At 40.6% G+C, this 18468-nt stretch overlaps 1 protein-coding gene across 1 annotated transcript in view; it reads right to left on the reverse strand.

The window, feature by feature from the left end:
- Positions 1 to 18468, reverse strand: part of pex7 (peroxisomal biogenesis factor 7) — a 34214-nt gene that overhangs the window by 12164 nt on the left and 3582 nt on the right. Inside the window, exons 4-7 of the mRNA XM_042095466.1 lie at positions 18256 to 18364; positions 5601 to 5707; positions 4753 to 4866; positions 2707 to 2762 (exon numbers count right to left, since the gene is read on the reverse strand). Of these exons, the coding sequence (XP_041951400.1) occupies positions 2707 to 2762; positions 4753 to 4866; positions 5601 to 5707; positions 18256 to 18364 (386 nt within the window). The remainder of the gene's footprint in view (positions 1 to 2706; positions 2763 to 4752; positions 4867 to 5600; positions 5708 to 18255; positions 18365 to 18468) is intronic.

Below are 18468 nucleotides of genomic sequence, written 5' to 3' on the forward strand. Positions count from 1 at the left end.
AGAAAAAGAGAGAGAGAAAGAGAGGGAGAGAGAGAAGGAAAAGAGAGAGAGAGACGTTTAATGAAATACTTCCCTGCAATCCTCCTCTAGTGGCCCAGGCAAAACACACTCCCGATCGATATGATCTGCCTGGCACCGTACCAGGGCTGCACAACAAGTTTGCTCCTGCTCTTCCCCTCATTTATTTACAAACACACACACACACACTTAGACTTTCTCTCACACACACACGGATGCACATCACACACACATGCATACACACACACACACGCACCTGCCAGTGGCTCTCCACCCAACGGTAATGTTTATTTGCCTCTTAAATAAAAACAGCACCGTATGCATGCACGCACACACAAACACACACACACACACACACACACACACACACACACACACACACACACACACAAACACAAACACAAACACACAGTGAACGGCTGCTTTATGACACCCATATCTGCAATGTTTTAGTCACTTTCCATCAAGTAGTGTTTTGGCCAAATCCTTTAAGTTAGAAAACGTAAAACGTTTAAGTATCAAGGGTCAAAGGGTATCAAGTTAACCTGTTCTAATGAGGAGCCTCTTTTCACGCTGCCCTTCCACTTCAGCACAGATCACATGCTAAATTGCTTTTTATCCAGATACTTACTAAATCATGATAATAATACATAATCTCATTAACTGTTTGAGATGTATAATGGCATGCACAGTTGTTGTTGTTAAGTGTTTGTATAGTGTTTTGACAAATATCCAATATGGCTTTGTTGCTTGGCCCCCAAATATGGAGAACATTGCTGTTAGAATGCTGGTAGAGAGGGCAAAATAAGGAGTCTTGCAGTTGCTTTGTGATTCAGATTAAAGCTAGGACAAATAATAGACTCATTTTCATTCATTTGTTTTCTGTAGCAGGTCAAGCAGCAACTACTTATTCAAGAGGCTGGACTGAACCAGCAGTAGCTAGTGCCATTCCTTTAAAGAAAAAAAGAAACTGGTGTAATTCTCATTGTAACCTTGGCTTCCCGAGAGACAGCCAGAGTCTTCTGTACTCTATCAATTACCCTTAGCATGACTCATCGGACAGAGACGACCACAGAAATGACCATCGCTCCTGCCCTAAGTCACGTCATGAATACAAAATGGTCAGAGCGGAATCCACAAACCGTGGACAGGCTTTCACACAGCAGGGGGTTACAGGGTAGAATTTATGAATGGACGGAACAGGTCCCTCAGAGGGCATGTGTGTTTTTGCTGATGTGGGGGCAATGCTCTAGTCTAAGCTAACTGTCCTTGAAGCCTCTCTCTGGGATGATATCTGCTGCACCAGGGTGTTCCCCCTCGCTCTCCAACACCTCCCTCCCAGCGAATGAATTCCCTCGATATAAAAAGAAATATGATAAACCAGTCTAGCTTGAAATTAGATCAATGTGGTTTACAACGTCCCAACCCGGATGGGCAAGACCCACACCGGTAAAGCAATGTGGAAGGGGTGGGGTGGGGTGGGGGGTTGAGGAAGGGTGTTGAAAACCCTTTTTCTTGACAACAGAACCATAGAACATGTTCAGTGAGAGATGATCATTTTGGAAAAGCACTCCCAGGGACCTGACCTTTCAGGAATCTGGTGGCAAAGCAAACAGTAGTCCATAAAAGCATGACTGAGTAACTCTGGCTTGTTGAGGCCATTTCCATCAATAAGAAAAAGGGCTTTGGGAAAATGAATTTCCTCTATGCTTCTGTTTGATGAATGGAATCTCATTTCTGCACTAAAATTCAATTACGACAGAGCGTGGGTTATTTGATTTTTCCTTGACAGCCTCTTGAGGATCTTCCATAGTCAAGTGCTTTTCCTGTTTTTAATATGAAACTCATCTGAAATCAGTCAAGGAATAGGACACATCCATACTAGTGTCGGATGCAGCCACAGATGTAGTTGTGTAAATGATTAGGTCAGATGTAATCAGTTACTGCTCTGATTACTCTCAGCAGAGAAATGTGAATGTATGAAGAAGCAGAATTGTTCAGCTTCATGTACTGTAGATTATCACTCTGTAAGAACGACCTAAAATACAAGATCCGTAGAACATCAGAATTTAATAAAAAAAATCTGAACAAAAAAGAAAGGATTGGCAAAAAAAGTCCAATACCCTTAGTTGTGTTGTTGTTAAATTTGTCACAGATGCAGATTTTTGTACAACAAAATCAGCCTAAGAAAAAGGGCCCAGATGGAGAAGAGCTTTCATCATAACGATATTACAGTAACATCCCACAGTCCTTTGCAAACTTCTTGGGTTGATTTAAAACATCATTTTGTGAAGTTGAACAAAGCTGCAGCTTTAGTATGCTTACTAATGGGAAGCCAGCTCTTGTAGTGGCTGTATAGACCAGGCAGACACACTGCTGTGTGGAGGTTTGGAATAGTGGTGGAGGAAACACGTTCACTGTTACTGACTGATACTGTAATTTCCCACCTATTAACCAAGGTTTACACATTGATTTTGCAACATTTCCTCATCTATGAGGTTAATACACAATCTGATTCTGATTTATTAGGCTATTGGGCACTGTGATTAATACACAGGTGCCGTTAATACAGTTTTTTTTTTTTTTTAATTTGCCTACCACACTGTTGTGGTACGGTACACGCCACGGTGCAGCTAATACAATGGAAATCACTGTAATTTTGTTTAATTTCATTTTGTATCATCTTACCTGACTGTGAAATCGTAGGAGCAGGATGCCAAGACGGTTTGATGAAATGGAGAGAACTTGGGGAGACAAAGTGAGAAAAAAGAAAAGTGAGGCAGAGGAAGAATTGTCGTTATTTTATTTTCTGTTTTATACTTTTACTATTACATATTGCGCACTTGAGATAAAGCAATCGATTTTTACAGTACAGTAATTTAAGCCCACACACCGTCCTCATCTAAAAGTTTAACACACGACTCCGGTAATAGCCCTACACATTCCATGAATACTTATCTGGCTATGACTGAATCTCTACAGTCATATATTTCTGTAAATCAATCTGATAAGAAAATCAATGCCCTTGCCAGGTCTTTTTTTCCATTTAATTGGCACTTCATCTTTACTCATTCCCTCACAGAAGTGCTGACGCTAGACCTTTCACACCCAAGCTATTTCTGAGCTGATGCCTCCCCAAATCTATATCTGAACAACAGTTGAAACAACAGGCCAACAACTATAAAACAGGAAGTCAGGAGAGTCAAAAGGTCTATTGATCGATCCGCAAAGCACTTCATAGACAGTGATTGGATGCGCACATGGGGCAGCAGAGACAACTGTGTGTGGGAAAGTGTGACTTTGTGTGTGTGTGAGTGCATGTGCATGAATAAGTGCATCAATGTGAGTGAATGTGTTCTTGAATGCCTATGTATGTGTGTGTGTGTGAGTGTGAGTGAGTGAGTGAGTGAGTGAGTGAGTGAGTGAGTGAGAGAGAGAGAGAGAGTGTGGTCTGTGGAATTTCCCGTTTTTCACATGACTTACAGGTGGTCTACCTCCTGTGTTTTGACTTAAAGTCTTGAAGTGTAATTGTGTAAGTGTAATCTGAGTAATTGTTGGTTGCTTGACCACAAACAGTCTCCATTCTCTATCCCTCTTCTTTTCTCTATCCCTCTCTTCTTTTCTCTATCCCTCTCTCATTTCTTTATCCCTCTCTCATTTCTTTATCATCTCTCCTTTCTTCATCCCTCTTCTTTTCTCCATCCCTCTCTCTTTTTCTCTACCCCTCTCTTACTCTCCTATACCACGTAAACAACCTCACCATTTTCTCAAACTCAATTAAAGTGATCCTTAAAGAAAATCTATATCTGTCACTACACACACACAGGCGTAAGCATGCTGACAATTTTAAAACAGGCGCTTGACACAGTCCGCCTTCCTGGGCGTTTCTTTTTTTTGGCTGCACTTGTTAACTCGACTTAGCTCAATGCTTTGATCAAACTAATAGAGATGTGTGTGTCAGGAGGATAATAATGGGCCTGCAGGCTACACTGCTTCCTATGTGCAACACGTGCCAATCTCAACATGTTAATTCACTTGACACAATCATGCATGCTGGCAAGAGCACTTGCATGATAATTAGTGGCATTAAATGTCTGAAAACAGTCCATGCCTTCACACTTAAATGTAAACAGTATTTGAGTTTGTCATGTGACGTGAGTAAAGAGACCTTCATTGGCAGTCTTTCTGTTGTGAACATCTACGTGATGTGAAACCAAATTCTGATGGGGGTTTTTAAGCAAGTAAATACAATTTACGATAGTTACCTTAACAAATCATGAGTGACAGCAAAACCTATGCTTCCGCCATCTGCCAGTGGATTTCGTTGCATTCTTAGGGATCAAAATGTCTAGTGAGGCAGAGGCCTGCAGAGGCCGAAGAGCATCTAGGCCCCATTTATGTGCTTTATCAGCACAGTGTAATTATTTATTGTGGAGATGCTGAGGGCTTGACTGACAGAAAGCAATTTCCTGCTTGTAAGACACGGATGTGTAGAGATGGTCAGCTCAGGCAATCTAAATCTGCTCAGGCATTTTAGCATTAAAAAGTAGCGTAGTGCGGGTAACACTAGGGAATTTATAGAATCAATTCCGAGAAAACAATAGAACACCTGAAAAAAAAAGCCTCCACATTATTATATGAGGTTAGACTGGGTAAAGAACATTTGCTAAATGATGTGTGATGTTCATGGAAGATCAGTCAACAAACTGCTCTATAGAGGGTTATTCAAGGTACCTTGACTCTTCGGATAGCGTAGGTGTGTCCCAGCAGTTGGGATACTGGCTGCCTCACGTTCCTTAGATCCCACACACACAGACTGCAGTCTACGGATCCAGTCACCAACACATTCTGATAGCAGCATGCACAACACAAACACGCACAGGCAGAACAGAAAAAAGGAGCAGATTATTCAAAGCCAAATTTGTTTCTTGTAAGCCAGCTTATTTCAAAGATGCTGAGCTCACGGTATCTTAAGAGTTGTTTGGGAGATTTGTCATAGCTTCATTTTTTTTCTCTTGAAAAACTTCCTCTGTAGTTGAAAATGGAGTTTGCAGTTTATATTGTCAAGGTAAAATGGCAAAGAAAAATGCCTCTTATTTTAACTATCCTCAATTATACAATTACAAGGGAACAGTACAACCATTATGTTCCTCTTCCTCTCATCTTCAGGGAATTTCATTTTAGGGTCACAAAAATTAGCCACAAATAAAAACATAAAATGCCTGATATTTGGGGAAAATGCCCCTTTGGAACTGTATCTGTAACTGCATTTTTTTTTATTGACAAATGTAAAATCATGTTTTTCCATATTTGACTTCATATATTAGATAAATAAAGCACTTTCAATTTCCCCAGTGTAAACAATAAAAATGCAAACCATTTGGGATTGAAGAAACAAAAAAACAATGTAAAAACTGTCAAGTGCATTTTCTTCATTGCATCACATTAATGGAGTCCAAATGTCTGTGAGGCTGACAGATTAATATGAGTCACTCTCGTCGTAAACTCTCTGTGTTTGCTCAGCTGATTAAATGAGACCCCATTCTCAGCTCACCACACAGAAAGATGCTGTTTGGCCATACCTGGTCATATTTGCACCAGTCACAGGTTAAGATTTCTCCTTTGTGGCCTGGAATGGCCAACCGGCAGGCAGCTGATTTTGTGTCCCACACCCGCAGAGTTCCGTCCCCTGGTGGCACAGATGAAGACAAGATGTTAGACATGAATGTGTGTGGGATGTTCAGTCTCTCCCTATCTTGGGTCTCTCTCTCACTCTGTCTCTCTCTAGATAAAGACAAGAGGTTAGACATGAATGTGTGTGAGATGTTGGGTCTCTCTCTCTCTCTTTCTCTCTCACACTCACTCACTCACTCACTCATTCACCTTCGTTTTTTTGCAATCACATACACAAAATACACACACACTGAAATTAAATAAAGAAAGTAAGGAAGTAAGGAACAGAAAACAGAGGAACAAAACAAAGAAAGGAAGAAAATAAGAGAGGAGAGAAACGAACGTTCTCTCCAAGCACACCCAGTGCCCTTCCATTTCCATCCATCCGTCCATTTCCAGAGCGCTCTGTGTGGGGGCTCTGCTAGGGCCTGCCTGGCATGTGGCAGTGGAGCTTGAGAGACACCCTGCCAGCAGACTGCACCACTCATCAGCACAACGCCAGTCTTTTTTTTTTAACTTAACAGAGGATTTTAAAGTGCCTTGGCTTTATCTTTCTTTCTTTCTCTCCCTCCCTCACTCTCTCTCTCTCTCTCTCTCTCTCTCCACACACATACAGACACAGATGCACACACTCTCTCTCTCTTGTTCCAGCAGTCCTACACACGCACACGTACACACACACACTGTTCTCCCTCAGTCCCTCTGCAGTCAGCAATGACCTTACAGAGAGAGAGAGAGAGAATGAGAGAGAAAACAGAGAGAGAGAGAGAGAGAGAGAAAGAGAGAGCAGCCCATCAGTGTATGTAAACTGCGTCAGAATGGAGCGCTCCTGCTACCTCAGCAGAGCTGTCAAACAGCCTAACAGCCCAACAGCCCCTAGACAGGGGGCAAAATGGCTCCAAATTAACAGTCTTGGAACAACTGCAGAGAACCCTGCAGCTACTGGAGCCCTCCACCTGCACTGGCGCTCTGGCCAGGCCAGCAGAAAGCTTCGTCCGTCACCACGGCCAAAGACCAGTGACCAAAAGATTTAAGGTTTTGGGTGGCACTTTGATGGTTAATAAGTTTAACGATACATTCTTGATACATTCCGATCTTGTATAAGGTTAGTAAGTTAGAAAGCTAGCAGCTAGCATACTTGCTTGGGAAACGCCCCAAAATATTGTTGGCACTGACAAAAGCCTGCTAGCTCAGTAACTGTGTGTCCTTTGCTGATATATTTTTTGGCAGCGTTGTGCTGTAAAAGCTGTTCTTACATTTTCTTGAGCTTTCCAACCCCGAACACAAATCGATATAGTAAATGCCCTGAGTGGCGAGTTGGGGGGACAGGTTATCTCGGGAAGTCCATACACCTTCAAAATGACTTTGAGGATATTCTAAAAACAAAAACATACCTTCGAAAAACAGCAACACATTACAAATGATTGTCATAAACATGAGTAGAACATAATATCCTATGCAATAGCTTTGCCTTTCTTGGCACATGTTCAAAAACTGAGTGAATCAGCATTATTATAGCACATTCCATCATCAATCAGTTTGAAAAATGCTGCTGCGCTTTAATTAGCACATATTTAATGCGCTGTGAAGCCTCAGCATTTGCCTAATGGCTCAGAGGTGAACTCTGCACCTTGAAATGTGTGACCATGCGCTCGCTCGGACAATGCTGCTAAGCTTGTTGTATGAGGAGGCTCAGGAAACATCTTTGTAACATCTTTGTATTGAATGCTCAAGAACAGCCGTTCATATGTATGAGCATCCCACAACACTCTCTGTTTATCTCATGCACACGCACGCGCACACACACACACACACACACACACACACACACACACACACACACACACACACACGCTCACCTCCCTGGCGCAAGCCAATGCTGATTACACCCCACCAAACGAACAATAACCACCCATTGAGTTTGGATGCAGAACTGCACAGTAGACAACAACCGAATTTGGGGCGATCACACTAAGCATGCTAGTATTCCACACTAAGCATCCTATCACACAAAACAGGCTTTGCAGGCTAGTTTTGTTGTGACATTTCAGATTCGGTAATCATATGCACTGCCCTTCCTTCTCACAAGCACGAGCAATGGCAACAATGGAGGAGCCATAACACAACAGTGTTCTTTATACTGAACAGCAGGCGCAGTGTCTTACAAAAAAAGCATTGCAGGGTAGTTGGGCTGCAATGCTTAAAAAATGTTGTCACTGTGTGCATTGGCCTCCCTCCCAAAGACATCAGCAATAATGAGAGTCAGTCAAATGTGCCTGAAGGCACCCATGCATGTGATGTGACAGTACCTGAAGGCCTGGCACAGTTAAGCTCAACAACTGTTGTCCCTGAAAGGATACTACCATGTTTTGGATTATGTCATTGTCTAAAAGAAGTTGTTCCTTTTCACACATTTCATTGCAACAGGCGCATTGTCCACATACTGAATTATTGGGTGCAATAGTGATTGTTATTCAAAGATAGAGTGCAATTGTTAATTGACAGGTGCTTTGTCCCTGGTCCCTGCTGCTTGAAACTGAGAGGTTAATATGAAGTACTCATCACAAGCACCACCAGCCTTAAGTCTTAATAGAGCTGTCTAACAAGTCCTACCTTTTACAGTATAATGCTATTACTTCTGGGTACAAAGAAGTCATCAGTGATGTTATTTAAAGGAGAATTCCGGTGTGATATTGACCTAAAGTGTATTGAAACATGATACCGAGTGTGAACGTATGTCTCATAGCCCATCTCGACTTGTCCCCTGCACTCCAAAATCTGGCGCTAGTTAGCCGATGCTACCAACAACTTTTTCAGTAGTGGTGCTTCGGCATCGGGCTAGCCATGCAAATAAATCACTGTTTTACACCCATTTACGAGGCTCAATGTATCTCCACACTTCATTGGTAGACTTCCTAGGGCCCTGACATTTAAAACGAGACATTGAGAACTTTGAAAAAGCACTGGTAGTTTACTTACAAGACGATTTATACAGACAGTATCTTCACGAAGTTTAACGTTTGCAGCCATCTTGAATTTAGTCACGATAAGTCGAGCAACGAGTAAGAATGAACAGGTATGATAAGGGATCAGATTCCAAAAATAATTCAGTGGAAATGCATGGATTCCAGTTTCTTCCAGTAGCAGCAACTGGAATCCATGCATTTCCACTGAATTATTTTTGGAATCTGATCCCTTATCATAGCTGTTCATTCTTACTCGTTGCTCGACTTATCCTGCCGACAGGCCGCCCAGCCATAGTGCACCGAGCAAGCAGGACTCTGCAGGACTTTAATAGCCTCTCTGCAGCTGAGACCAGAGCCGCGAGCAGGCAGAGGGAAATCCTCCAGAATTAGGAAAGGAAGGCTGATTGTTAGGGGAGGGGCGGGGGGGGGGGGGCAGGGAAGAGCAAGGACAGCAGCAGGACATATGACGAGGAGCGAGCGAGCGAGAATCGCTCAGAAGTTTTTTTTGGGGGGAGGATTAGTTACGTCAATATGCTCAGGCAGGAGATGACCTAGTTTAATGAAATCTTCCCCCAACCCCTTATTCCCCGCCTCCTTTTTATTCAAAACTTTGATGGGTGGGTTCGCTCAGGGCGCCAACGACGTGTTTAATTACACTGAAATGGATCTCGCAGCGAGATTGTCGGTTGACAAAAAAGGAGAAGTACCACTCTCCTCTCTTGCAGCAGTAAAGCAGGGGCTCGCCGTCAGGCCTCCATTGCAGCTGCAAGCTGAGGGAAGGGGGGGGGGGGTGGAGAAGGAAAGGGATGGTTGAGAGAAATTCCTGATAAGCGTTAATCTGAATTGCTCGTATTGTTTCCCCAGCCTCCCTTCAAAGCGGAGCTCTGTCGTGAATGGCATTATCTATCAAGTAGCTGTCAAACGAGAGGAGAGATGAGGAGGGAGGGGGGGAAAAACTTATGCTGTAAGAGATGGATTTCTGTAAAGGGCTCTGGAACTACCATTTCCCAGCCTAAATGACTAAATCGAGCAGCTGTCTAAGAACATTTCCTGTCCATGTGAAGCTAATTCCTGCGCAATGCCCGGTGTGTGATGCCTGCCTAAGTCAAATGTTCTGCTGATCCTCAAATACCGGAGATTATCACTGACTCTCAACGGATCAAAGCACAATAGTTTGACAAGACAAATCAGAGCAACTCTATCAGGATTAGAATGCCCCTCTGACATCTTAAAACATTAAACGCAACTGCACGCTTTTAAGTAACATTTATACTGACAGCTCATCCAGTTACTGTCATCAAACTACAGATGCTTCTTTTTATGAACACAGTTCTCAACCAGACTTTCAAAGATCTTCCGATCCAGGGTCTAGTCGCCTTCCTGGTGGTGCAAAAGATGGCGGTCTGTGGCGGTTTATCAGTGTGAGTTGCTGTCCCTGAGGCAACCTCATCCATAAAACCAGCTCTTTGGTCTGAAGCATGCATTGGCTTTTGAGTTTAAGCATCGGTGGCATGCGCATATCCACAGGCTATTTTGGCACCGGAAGATGTCCATGCAGCTGCTGCTGTGATGGCAACAGTGCTAGTGGTGGTGCTCCCGGCCTCCGGACCAAAGACAGTTGCACACTGCATTTATGTTCTAAGGGACCACGTATCAATCTGTTAGCATTTTCTAATGATGTGCCCGCTAGTGCATGCTGGTGTTTGAGGGAATGAGAGCGGTCAGGGAGACCCTCTGTCAGCACATCATTGTGCTCTTGTAAAGAATGCCCATGAGAGAGAGAGAGAGAGAGAGAGAGAGAGAGAGAGAGAGAGAGTGTGTATATAGTGGAGATTTCAAAAGCTAACAGTTATAAAAAATGATGTAGGTGTGTGCGTGTCTGTGCCTATATATGTCTACACACAGATATGGGTCAGGGTCAATGACGTGACGCTCATTTTTTTGTGTACATATAGGTTACATACATTTAAAATTGTTAAAATTTGAAAATAATTTGACAAATTATTTTCAAATATCATTTTCATCAAACCCTAATCTTAAAGTTTTGGATTTATTTAATTTTGAAAGAGTATTAACTGAATTTGGGTAAAATTGTCAACACGATGTAACCACAAAAACATGAACCAAATAATTACACTTGCTGAAAAAATGTGAAATTCTCTCCACAATCCCTTCTAAAATAATCTGGCATGATCTTGCACAAGAACTTTTCTAAATTTAATGCAAGTAATGAAACCCCATTGTTCTGAATGTTTTAATTAATATGGGGAATCGTATCTGTCACATCAACCACTTGAAATGTTAAGTGGTGTAACCACCATTTAAGGAGCAATTTTGTATGTATTATGTCAGAGGATCATGTGACAGGAAATTATGTCATAGAGAAGGACCCTTCAAGACCCCAACTGCTATGAGTCAAGGTTAGCAACTCTCTTAAAGTTACATAATAGTGTTTTTAGGCCATGGCCAGGCAAGCTTAGGTTACATGTCAAATGGTATGACCTTTTGAAAATGTTGATAAATAATAATAATCATAAAATATTAAATTTAATGTAAAAAATGTGTTTGAATATTCACATAAAGGAGAAGTATGTACATAGTTGTCCATAATAATGCCTGCAAATTTTGCTTTTAAATAGAAATGTCAAATAGTGTAACCGGTTACACCATTTGACTCTTTTCTGTTTGAGACCAGTCTGATCAGATTCAGGGCCAAGAGTATGTAATTTAAGGGTTTAATTAGATTGCAATTTAAGCCATTTTTGAAATGTCAAAGCTTTTCATTTTAAATTTAAACTTCCATAATTATTTTTTTATATTTTACTATGATGTATGTAAACAGTATGTTCAAATTATAAATAAATAATATAAATACATTTATTATATATAAATGTACCTCTTGTCCCCCAATGGATGCCACTTACAAGCAAGGAAAACTTGTTTCGCCACAGAGTGCATGTGAACGCAGATCCTGCTGTTGGTTGGTTGTTAAGAAATTATCATACCCACTCTTTCACTCACTCTTATTCTCTCTCACACACACTTTGGGCCCTAATTTAGCAATCTAAAATGCATGGTCACTAGCAAATAGCGTAAATACATTTAGGGGTTTGTCCAGTCCACATTCAGGGTGGTTTTGTTATCAAACATCAGGTGCCTGGCGCAAAAAGGTGGCTCTTATGTTTCTTAATCAGTCATTGGTGTGTTTTGGGCTTAACATCCTTTAAACCAATGAGGAGGACATCTGTCATTCCCTTTAACAGCAAGCAGGACAACTTCAAACAGCGCATCAGTATTTTGATAGTCAGCAGTGTATTTGAAGGAATCTGCTTGTACGCAAGACCGTATGGAACAGGTATTCCACTAAGCCATTCTTTACTAAAACCTAGCAGAGTATAGGCTACACACATCTGCACTAGTCTATTAATTGAACTCATAGGCAAGGTGAAACTAACTTCACCGTGGTGTCATAGTCAACGACAAAACAGTTATACACAGTTAATTACTTTCACTATTGACTGACAATGGATTACCAGCAAAAACATAGCCTGAAAAAAGCAAAACTTCCCCCTATAATGTTCGAATGACTGAATAAACAGGACATTTATTCTGCAGAGGAATTGCTGCTTACATCTCGTGACAGTGCGTCTTCAGCTGTGTTTCATATGCGCCTTTCGCTATAGACCAGGCTTTTCTTGGTCAGTGGCGTAATGCTTTTTGGATGGTGTAAGATAGCGGTTTCTAGATCATGTGCCAGACCACACCTTATGTCGGTAATTGCCACACCCCTGGGCGCATTATTTAAGAAAAGTGTAAGATAGGAAAAAACATCGCGTCAGAATAACACTTTGCGCCAGGTTTTGCACTCGAAAATAGGGCCCTTTATCTCACCCTCTTTGAAAATAATGGGTAGCCTATAGACTATATGACCAATTATATGAGAACTGAACTGAAATCAAATAGAACACAAGTTTCTTTATTGATGTTATGAAATTATATTTGATATGGAATATGATGAATGACATGAATACATATCAAAATATCCAATTCAGTTTACCTTGATGCCTATTTTCTGTGTCAATTTCTTGTCCTATTGCTATAAACGTTTTATGGTCAATTTGTGTAACCGATTTATGTCAATTGATGTAAGCAGTATTTTGTCTAAAAAACTAATAATATACAAAAATGGTTAATATGGCTAATGATTTAATACTCTACTTCACTGTAATAATGGTTATTTAAACCATTTTTACTCAAATGGTCAAAGAATAGACATAAAACAAGATGTTTACAGCATATGGTCTTGCTCAGTACAATAAAAAACCCATATAATTTAAATTCAGAAATAAATATAATAACTATTCTCATAGGATATTACAAAATAAACAAATAATTTCATGAGAACTCTAGGAGGTGTGAAATATTAGATATTTGTCATTTTTGTGGTTACACCATTTGACAATTTAACAGGCTGTTATCTTTTGTTAAAAAATAGTATGCACGATTACATGTCATATTAAATAATATGAATACAACAGAAATACAAAGTATACACTTTAGCAAACCTCAGGCATGTTTTGTTTTAAAGGTTTAAACATATTTTTAATTTTCTCATCTTACCAACCTTATCTGTCACTGACCTGTCAATGACGTGACATTGTGCACCGTCAGGTGGTGCAACCAAGTAAAATACTAATTTAAACCAAGATATAGTAGATTAAAGTTAGCAAATGGTTGAAAATGTGATGTACCTAATTATTCTATTAATTCACATTGTAAAGTGAATGTAAAGTTGAATGTTGGAAAACCAAAATACCCGCCCCCTACAATACAGTATTCATACGTTACTTTTAATACTACAAAACTACAAAAACTACAAAATAATAATGTGCTAAGCACTGTAGACAATCTCAGCTATACTTAGAAAAAAAGAGAAAGTGTGTTTTGTTTGGTTGTGCCACCAGCCATTAAGACTTGTTTAAACACAGTCTTAAAACTAAAATTATTTGTTATTTGTCACTATCTTCTGAGTTACCAGACTGTGCACTAAATATGTTGATAAATATAGATGATAAACTGCTGCAGGCCAAACTGAGCCATTCACAACTTTCTTGGAAATGTGCAGCGAAGGCCTCTTCAGCTGATCAATTCCCCTTTCACGCTTAGTGATGTGCTAAACAAAACCCATTTTGTAGCATGATCCCCTAGGGGTTTTGTACGTGAACAACCGAAAGTGATTCACTTACTGTAAGCAATAAATTAATACCTTAGATAAAAGATATCGAAAGAGATATTAAAGAACACGCCAACATTTTGGGAAATCAGCTTATTCACTGTCTCCCCTAGCCTGGATATTCCAGACCCTGGTAATCTAGAAAGAAGGGTCTGGCCACGAATAATGTATTGGTCCAACTAGAGGGGCGGCACCAAGCGTGCATTTGAAAATCTCAATGCACGCAATTGGATAACACAATACGACCAACGTTTACTGACTGATTCCGGACTTCAACGCAATTGTATAACACTGCGACTGTCATCCGTTTAGCTCGCCTCTGGCCCGCCTATATCAGATACACTGATGTGATTGGCTCCCCACGATACAAGTGGCAAAAGTAACGTGCATCATTACTCATTGCCAGATTGTCTCGCAGGGACAATTCAAATTGTGCTCTTGTGAGAACTCTGGAGTATCCAGGGTATGTCTCCCCCAGAGTTAGATAAGATGATACATACCCTTCTCATTTCTGTGCATGCAGTAACTCAGTTTGAAGCACCCACTGTTCGCATAGCTTAGCATAGCTCATTGAAGTGGGCAGCAAGGTTTTTGGGTGCTGGGAGAAAAAGCTAACCTATGTATCCTTGATACAAAATCCTACTGAACACAACTATCGTGACTAGTTGAGAACAAGGTGAGACACATGCAGATTTCGTTAACTGTCATCTGTGCAGGAACAGCTTGGATTGGTGTAGGTTAGCAGCTTGGGGTGACTGCAAGCTTTCTTAAGTGTGTGGGCATGGTGAAGAGATGTTATATTAGTAAGCTTCTTTCTGGTAGTTATAAATCTGTACCATATTGTACATGTGTGAGCTCTACTCAAGATGACAGAATATCAGCCATGGTTCACAGTGTTCTGATGAAAAAGCTCTGACGGAATTAGGGAAAAAACCTAGCGGAATCTGTATTTTTTTTCTGGGACTATACTGCAGAGGTGGGGCGAAGGCACTGTTTGACAAAGAACAAGTAAGTCTTAAGTTTTACCACTGAAGCCCGAGTCAAGCCAAGGCAGAGAGGTCCCAAGTAAGTCCAAGTCAAGTTTTACCAAGGCCAAATCAAGGCCAAGGACAACATTATTCATACCCCTGGCAAATATTAAGTTAATGTTGATTTTCTCTTTATCTCTACATTTGTACTGAAAATGACACTCCCACATGCCAAAAGGTTTTAAGACAATGTGGTAGAAACAGAATCGTTTTCATCTTATTTTTTTAATTTTTATGAAAAATGGTGTGTCCAAAATTATTCATACCCTTTTTAAATAATCAATCTTTATTTGCAATCACAGCTCTTAAAATGGTTCTTGTAATATCTACTAAGCCTCTCCATGTCGCCACAATTATTCTAGACCGCATCTTTTTAACAGCAATCCAGGTTTTTGGGCAGGAACGAGTCTTTGTCATCACTCTGGCATGGCCTGTGGTCACTTTTTTGACGGATTGAGGTCTGAACTCTGGCTGGGACACTCTAAAATGTTGATATTGTCCTCTATTAACCCTTAGAACCCTAAGCTGTTTTTAGGGCATTTTCCCTACCTTTATTCATAAGGATTTATTCTGGTCATTGTAAGTGCCACACACACATAATTAATTATATATTGTTTTTTTCAGGAGAGTCTAGGCTATCCAGATCTGCCATCATTTAATGTATTAATACTAGCATTGATTTTATTTTGATTTTTAAAGAATTAAAATATTGTGTATAAAGTGTATTATAAAAATTCTTATATTTCGACATGTATCTCACCACAGCAAGCTCACAGCTCTACATGCATTTCATGTGTGTGTAGGGTAGACTGTCCTGAATCGGGCAATATAATTGCAATGTTGGAGGGATACTCTGGGGCTGAGCAATTTACAGAAATGTGTGCTGTGTGATTTACGGAAATAAATGCCATTTTTTATTTAGTGATGAAAAATGACCTTTCTGCACTCCACTCTGTGACACGAACTGATCTGACCTGACTTGACCCGAGGTTGTGTGTTAGCCTGCGTGCCTATGTGTATGCAGTCATAATAATTCTCAACTTTTTACTGCATTGCCATGAACAAAGTAAAGGCAAAAAAGGTGTTTATTTGTTGAACAAATTGGGATGCAATGTGAGCCTTGAATTGGATGCCATGCAGGAATTTGCTGGGATCTCAAAACCGGAATATGAACATGCTTTGCCATAGAGAAACACATGATAGCGTTGGATTATAAACATGTTTTGCCACAAGAACAGACAAAAACGTGGGGTAAGTCCAGCTATATGAAGTTATTATTTTGCTGTCACTTCGTCTGTTTTATAACCCAGAAGGATGTACTTGGTATCAAATGATAGCTCTGAGTCTCCTCTTTCATCTGACATGCGTGGCATATCTATGATCATGGGTCCGCGAGTAATTCAAACGAGAGTAATGGGTGTGCACGTTGGTTTGTACATGACGTTATTATTTTGCGGTCACTTCGTCTGTTTTTATAAGCCAGAAGGATCGATGAACATGGTATCAATGGATAGCCCTGTGCCCTCTCTTTCATCTGATATGCTTGCCATATCGATGCGATCACGGGTTCGCGAGTAATTCAGACGAGAGCAATGGGTGCGCAGGTGAACGCAGAGTAGTATAGACTGTAAATATGATGCAATTTGATTTAATTTCATGATTTTTTTTTATTTTCATACTTGATCGTACAGACAAGTGTGTAGTCTCTTTGGAAAGCCCCACTTCTGCTCTGTCATGCAATACAGGTATGCGTTTTGTAGCGGCGAAATGACATGCCCTGGTCACTAACAGGCTAACGAGTTTTGACTTAAAACGGTAAAATCGAACTTTCTCAAAACACATCCGAATGACATGATTTTGATGTCAACTCAACGTATGTACTCCCAATCATCCGTAAATTGATCTAAAGTGCATTTTACTCCGGATAATTCCTTTGAACTATCTGCATATCAACATGCATTAGACTGTCTGTCTATCAACAACTTTTAAACTATCTGTCTATCAACATTCATTAAACTATGTCCATCAACATCCATTAAACTATCTGCCTATCAACATCCATTAAAAAATATCAACCTGTCAATATCCATTATACATTCTGTCTATCATCATTCATTAAACTATATATCAATCAATATTCATTAAACTACCGGTACTACTTTCTACTTTTACGCTATCAGCTTTCATTAAACTATGCAACCACCATGTCTATCCCAGCAACACCTTAGTAACCATCTCTGCATTATCTGTTTTAACTGTACATGATATTCTACATAATATTTTTTGCATGTTCATGCACTGGTAATTCCTTGAAATTGCATTTCTAGTTAGTTGTTTGACGTCTTTGGTCTGAAGCATCCATTGTCTTATGTGTATGTGCATGGTTTTGTATCTGTACTGGATCAGTCATTGGGTTGCATGTGGGTCCACAGGCTATTTTCGTCTATTTCACAGTGCTGTGATCGCGAAGGATTTGTGGACAGAGAGAGGGAGACTGCGGGGCTGTGTATGTGTGAGAGGGGCTGTGTATGTGTGAGAGAGGCTGTGTGTGTGTGTGTGTGACTTGTGAGAGGCACAGTACAGACACACACGGCAACAGCCCAGTGCCGCGTGGAACTGCTGCAGGCTCTGTCACAGCCAGATAAGATCAGCACACAGCAGCTGGCTTCAGTGGAACACAGCACCCTGGTCCGCTAATATAAAAAAGCCCCATGTATGTATGTACACTCAAAAGGGAACAAAAAGATCAAATAAAGGCAGAGCCTTCAGCATTTACAGTAATGCTGGAGTGGTTTCATGTGTGGAGTGTGGAGTCGGTCGTTAAAGCTAAATTGTATGATATCACACAAGCTGTTAGTGGTAAGTGCTACATAGACCGATATGGGGGCTAATTAAAAACTTGCACTTTTGAGAAATACTGATAGGAGGAAATTTTCTGCAGGAGTGGCAAACTATGCTGATGAATAAGATTCATTGCTGCTAGGAAATACTTGAATGAACAGCAATCAATAAATGACTCCAACTGGCACACATTGCTTTTGTGACACCATGTGGTAAACTTAAGCACTACAACAACATTTTACCCACCCAGTGTGAATGTACTGTATAGTTAAATAACAGGTCTGTTTTGTCATGGATAAAATATATTACCTAACAAACTAATAGTTTAGTAGCAAATGATGGCAATGATGGCAAATGCCTTGTTTTAAACAATATCATTTTTAACATTTTAATTTGCACACAAGGATTTCATCCTACCATGAGGACAAACACTATCACAACTGACTTGTTCACTGATAATGTTTATAATTGGTTTGTTTTTATCAGTCTTGCCTACCTGATGCTGACGCAATGCACCCTGGGATGTGAGGGGACCAGATGGTGCTGTAGATGACCCCTTCATGACCCCGCAGGGTGCAGAGACACTGCAGACGCTCAGGATCCCACTGCAGAAACACAGACGACGTTTTAGGAGGATGAGTTGGTGAAAGAATCTTATTTATCAGCCTACACATTCTCCACTCCCCACAAATTGATTTAATAAAGAAGC

This window comes from Alosa sapidissima, chromosome 6, assembly GCF_018492685.1.
Source record: "Alosa sapidissima isolate fAloSap1 chromosome 6, fAloSap1.pri, whole genome shotgun sequence".
NCBI classification, from domain to species: Eukaryota; Metazoa; Chordata; class Actinopteri; order Clupeiformes; family Clupeidae; genus Alosa; species Alosa sapidissima.